At 42.9% G+C, this 6339-nt stretch overlaps 1 protein-coding gene across 1 annotated transcript; it reads left to right on the forward strand.

Moving 5' to 3' along the window:
• The first annotated feature begins 235 nt into the window (after positions 1 to 235).
• LOC138873426 (uncharacterized) lies at positions 236 to 5161 on the forward strand. The gene is made up of 6 exons (XM_070151898.1): positions 236 to 424; positions 1103 to 1544; positions 1701 to 1984; positions 2228 to 2563; positions 2773 to 3028; positions 5124 to 5161. The coding sequence occupies exons 1-6, from the start codon at positions 236 to 238 to the stop codon at positions 5159 to 5161; spliced, it is 1545 nt and encodes a 514-aa protein (XP_070007999.1).
• Positions 5162 to 6339: the final 1178 nt, after the last annotated feature.

The raw sequence follows: 6339 nt of genomic DNA on the forward strand, positions 1-6339 counted from the left end.
ACAGACTTTCTACCGGGGCATTAACATAACAAACCAGTGCATAGTGAACCAACTTGCTGGGGATAATTTTATGAAGCTGTCTTATTATGAGGCTTGTGACATTCTTGACCAGATGGCTGACACGTCCTTCGCTTGGCAAAGTAGAGCCAATGTGCCACAGGGTGACCCCACGGTCACTCACTTGCACAAAGAGCTACATGACCATGGTCAGGCTATAGTAGAGCTGACAACAATAATGAATCAGCTAGCAAAGGCACAGCTACAACAAGTTCAAAATCCGCGCCAAGTAAATGCTATGGAGGGTGTCAACATGCTAGCGAACAAAAGAAGACAAAGAGGTCAACAAAACCAATGGAGTCCGGATCAATTTGACAATGATTGTGGTGGATTCCAAAATGATGGTTATGATGGGCAGAATGAAGAGGTGCAATACATGAACAACTATCAAGGCCAAAGGAGCAGTTCTTCTAACCAACAACAATGGAGACCCCAAGACAATTGGGGCAATCAACAATAATAAGGGAATAGTAATAGGGGGAACAACAACCAAAATTCCAATTGGGGAAATTAGAACAATAATCAGAACAATCAGGGTAATTGGAATGGCAACAACAACAACTGGGGTGGTAACAACAATCAGGGTGGTTGGAACAATGGCAATCAAGGAAATCGGGGGCAAGGCTTTCAAAGGCCCCCAATGTATCACCAACTGAACAATTCACCCCCATTTCCATACCAAGGTCCTAGTTCTTCCAACAATGAAATGGGGAGAATTGAAATGATGTTTGAATAGATGATGAAAAATAATGCAGAATCTGATGCTTAGTTGGCTTCCCACAATACTTCAATCAGAAACTTGGAGATTCAATTAGGCCAAATCTCTCAATCCTTGAATACTCGTCCTAAAGGGGCTCTACCAAGTGATACGGTAGTTAACCCATAGGATGGGAACAATCATGTTATGGCGGTAACTACAAGAAGTGGAAGAGGCGGTGATGTGAATGCCTCCAAACAAAGACAAATTTTGAGTGATGAAGCCGAGTTGCAAGAAGATGAGATTCCTTTGGTAGTTGAAAATGTGAATGATGAGAACGTGAATGAGGAAGTGAGGATTGATATTCAAGATGCCGAGGTGGAGACTCAGAATGATGTGAACCCGTCTAGGGAACACCTAATAGATATGCTAGAAATGGTTGTGCCTAAAGCCAAGACTCCTTTGCCTAGGCCACTTCCACCTTATCCTCAAAGGCTCGCAAAGCACAAAAATGAGAATCATTTTAAAAAGTTTATTGACATGATGAAGAGGTTATCCATTAATATGCCTTTGGTGGAGGCTCTAGAACAAATGCCGGGCTATGCTAAATTCATGAAGGACTTGGTGACAAAGAAAAGATCTATGGATTGCGAAACTATCAAGATGACCCACCAAGTTAGTGCAATAGTACACTCAATGGACCCAAAGCTAAATGATCCCGGTGCTTTTACCATTCCTTGCACCATTGGGAGTGCGGACTTTGCAAAAGCTTTATGTGATTTGGGGGCAAGTATCAACTTGATGCCCTACTCAGTTTTCACGACTTTGGGTATTGGGCAACCGAGGCCGACTTCCATGAGATTGCAAATGGCGGATAGAACTATGAAGAGACCATTGGGTATTATTGATGATGTTCTTGTTCGGGTGGACAAATTTATCTTGCCAGCTGATTTTGTGATCTTGGATTATGAGGTAGATTATGAAGTTTCAATTATATTGGGAAGACCTTTCATTGCTACTGGGAAGGTCTTAGTTGATGTGGAAGCAGGGGAACTCACCTTCCAGGTAGGTGATGAGAAAGTAGACTTTCATGTGTGCAAGTCAATGAAGCAGCCCAACAGTTCTAAGGTGTGCTCTTTTGTGGACCTTGTCATGGCAGTGATAGTTGATGATACTAGTGCAATGATCAATGTAGAGGACCCTCTAGAGGCAGTATTGTTGAATCTAGATGTAAATGACGATGAAGGCCGAGTGGAGTACATGAATGCTTTACATGGAATGGGCTCTTAGTCTTATGAGCCTAGGAAACTCTCTTTGGACCTTGAGAATAGGAAGACTCCACCAACAAAACCTTCAATCGAGGAACCTACGATGTTGGAGTTGAAGCCGTTGCCTCCACACCTCTGGTATGAATTCTTAGGCCCTAGTTCAACTTTGCCAGTTATTCTTTCTTCTTGTCTTACTAACATGCAGGTTGATACCACATTGGCGGTGCTTCAAAAGTGGAAGAAGGCAATTGGATGGATCTTATCTGATATTAGGAGGATAAGCCCCGCATTCTGTATGCACAAGATTATTCTAGAAGATGATGCAAAGCCCTCCTTGGAACAACTAAGGAGGTTGAACGAGGAAATGCAAGAAGTTGCGAAAAAGGAGGTGATCAAGTGGTTAGATGCTGGGGTTGTGTACCCCATCTCTAATAGCTCTTGGACTTCACCGGTGCAATGTGTGCCAAAGAAGGGTGGCATGACCGTGGTTGCAAATTTGCAAAATGAGTTGATTCCTACTAGGACCGTCATTGGGTGGAGGGTGTGCATGGATTACCACAAGTTGAATAAAGTGACCCGCAAGGATCACTTTCCATTGCCTTTTATTGATCAAATGTTAGATCGACTTGCTGGGCATGCCTTCTACTATTTCAGGGATGGGTATTCTGGATACAACCAAATCTTGATTGCTCCGGAAGATTAGGAGAAGACCACATTCACTTGTCCATATGGCACCTTTGCCTTCTTTAGGATGCCTTTTGGGTTGTGCAATGCACTGGCTACATTCAGCGGTGTATGATGGCCTTTTTCACCGATATGGTGGAAGATATTTTGGAGGTGTTCATGGACAACTTTAGTGTTGTGGGTGATTCATTTGATGAATGTTTGAAAAATTTTGATAGAGTGTTGTCCCGTTGTGAAGAAATCAATCTTGTTCTTAATTGGGAGAAATGCCACTTCATAGTTGAGGAGGGAATATTTCTTGGGCAACAAATTTCAAAGCATGGTATAGAGGTGGACAAAACAAAAATTGATGTGATTTCAAGGCTCCCTCCCCCTACATCAGTCAAGGGAGTTAGAAGTTTTCTTGGGCATGCGGGGTTCTACCGGAGATTAATCAAAGACTTTTCGAAGGTAGTGAATCCCTTATGCAAGTTATTGGAAAAGCATGCCAAGTTCATGTTCAATGAGAGATGTATGCAAGCCTTTAAAATTTTCAAGCACAAGTTGACGACCATTCCTATTATCACCGCACCCAATTGGAGCTTGCCTCATGATCTCATATGTGATGCGAGCGATGTTGTGGTTGGGGCAGTTTTGGGTCAAAGAGTGAATAAAATGTTTCATCCGGTGTACTATACGAGCAAGACAATAAATGATGCTCAAATGAACTACACGGCGACTGAGAAAGAGCTTTTGGCTATTGTGTTAGCGATGGAGAAATTTCGGCCGTATCTCATGGGTGCCAAGGTCATAGTTCATACCGATCATGCCGCACTTCGGTACTTGATGATGAAGAAGGATTCCAAAGCTAAACTGATGTGATGGGTCTTGTTAATTCAAGAGTTTGATTTGGAGATTGTGGACCGGAAGGGTAGTGAAAACCAAGTGGCGAACCACTTGTCCTGCTTGGAGAAGGAGGGGAGGCCTCATGACGGCCTAGAGATCAATGATTCATTTCCCGACAAACAACTCCTTTTTGTGTCGGTGAATGGCATGCCATGGTTTGCGGATGTTGCTAATTTTCTTATGACTGGTATAATCCCATGTGAGCTCTCTTCTAACCAAAGGAAGAAGCTCAAACGGGATAGTTTGGATTTCTATTGGGATGAGCCGTACTTGTTAAAGATTTGCACGGATAGTGTGATCCGAAGGTGTGTCCCAGAGGAGGAGCAATTGAGGATCTTAGAGGCTTGTCATTCCTCTCCCTATGGTGGCCATCATGGCAGGGCGAGGACGACTTCAAAAGTTATTAGTTGTGGGTTTTATTGGCCAACTTTGTACAAATATGCAAGTGAACTTGTGAAGAAATGTGACGAATGTCAAAGAGCGGGTATAATTTCGAAGAAATATGAGATGCCTCTCAATACCATTCTTGAAGTTGATATTTTTGATGTATGGGGGCATTGATTTTATGGGCCCGTTTGTTAGCTCGTGTGGGAACACAGACATTCTTGTGGCGTTTGACTATGTTTCAAAGTGGGTTGAATCCGTGGCTTTACCCAACAATGAGGCCCGAAGTGTTGTTGCGTTTCTCAAGAAAAGCATTTTTACTAGGTTTGGCACTCGTGCAATAATAAGTGATGGGGGTCTCATTTTTGTAATAGAGCTTTTGACACTTTTCTTGCAAAGTATGGTGTCAATCACAAAGTTTATACTCCTTATCATCCTCAAGCGAGTGGCCAAGTTGAAGTCTCAAACAAGAAAATCAAGAGTATATTGTCAAAGATGGTCAATACAAATAGGACCGATTGGTCAAAGAAGTTGGATGATGCTCTATGGGCTTATAGGACTGCTTACAAGACTCCAATTGGTATGTCTCCATATCGGCTGGTGTTTTGGAAAGCTTGCCATCTACCGGTTGAGTTGGAGCACAAGGCCATGTGGGCTTTGAGGAAGCTAAATCTTGAATGGGATGTGGCAGCAAATCTTCGTGTGGAGCAGCTTAATGAACTTGATGAATTCCAATTCCATGCCTACTCTAGTTCGTCCTTGTACAAGGACAAGATGAAGTACCTTCATGATAAATATGCTCGTGGCAAGGAGTTCAATGTGGGTGATTTGGTTCTCTTGTTCAACTCTCGGTTACGTCTATTTCCAGGAAAACTTAAATCAAAATGGAATGGACCTTTTAAAGTGGTGTTTGTGACTCCGTTTGGTGCACTTGACTTGAAGAACAAAAATAGGGAGGTTTTCAGAGTTAATGGGCACAGGTTCAAGCACTACCTGGGCAAGATTGATGACAGCTATGTGGTGGCACTGCTCCATCTAAAGTGATTTGATGGTAACCCGCGTCGTGTCGCGACGTTAAATCAGGCGCTTCTTGGGAGGCAACCCATGTGTCTTTCTTTTTGTTTTTCTTTGATTTTTTTGTAGTATAGGATTTGCTTTTGGACTAACTGGTTATGAGATGTTGTAGGATTGTATTGATGCAGTGCAGGACCAAGTTGAAAAAATGCACACTCTCCGAAGTTTGCACTGCAGCCATAATGCATTTTGTGTGGACCGCAGTGGCCTCTTTGCAGGGGCAACAATTCAATATAGATCGCAGAGTTATTTGGTCAAAAATGAGGAGTCTCTGAAGTTTGCCACCGCAGCCGCAATCCATTTTTTGCGGTTCGCGGTGGACCACTGCGGCCGCATTGCATTTCTTGCGGTCCGCAGTGGACATCTCCCCATGCCACTTGTTTCTGAGTACCGCGGACCGCGGTGCTATTTTGTGCGGTCCGCGGTGGGTAGGTGAGATGGGCCCCAGTTCCTTTTTCTATAAATAGGACCTAAGACCCTCATTTTCAAACTTTTCGACCCTTTGCACTCAAAAGCTAAAAAATCACTGTTCATTCCTCATACTTGCTTGAATTCAACTGCTAAATCTCGTTAATCTACATTGTATCTCACTTATGGTAATTTTAATTTTGTCTTAGTTATTTAACTTTGTTATTTTCTTTTAACTTTTATTTTTCTTAGTTTTTTCTTCTTTTTCTTCCTGTTTTCTTTCAATTCTGTACCGTAGGTTTGTTAATCATGTCTAAATTAGGACTAATTAGTTAAAAACACTAATTCAACACCTAGGGGATCAATAATAGGTGAAAAAGTGGACTAAAAATGTGAAAAATTGAAACCGTAGGTTGGTGTTGCTGGGCACCACTTACCGCGGACCGTGGTGGATTTTGTGCGGTTCAGGCTGCTTCTATGCGGTCCGTAATGCTATTTTTTGTGGATCGCGGTGGTGAAACTTCTGAAAGCTGATAATTGAGGACCGCAGCCGCAATGGATTTTGTGCGGTCTGCGGAGCCTCAATGCGGACCACAATACATTTTGTGCGGTCTGCGGTGCCTAGAATCAGAGAGTGGGTAGTATGATCCCCACCTCAGTGAGGACCACAGTGCATTTTGTGTGGTCCGCGGTAGCTTATTTGCGGCCGCACTTCATTTTGTGAGGTCCGCAGTCTGTAATTCTGACTGCCTGCAATTTTTTTCTACACTGTTTCATCTGTTATTGGGATACTAACAAGAATAGATTGTTTTCGTTTTGCAGATCATGGTGAAATCATGAGGCAGAGGCGATAAACAGAAAGGGAAAGGAGAGTCCTCCCAG

Source organism: Nicotiana sylvestris, chromosome 1 (assembly GCF_000393655.2).
Source record: "Nicotiana sylvestris chromosome 1, ASM39365v2, whole genome shotgun sequence".
NCBI lineage: Eukaryota > Viridiplantae > Streptophyta > Magnoliopsida > Solanales > Solanaceae > Nicotiana > Nicotiana sylvestris.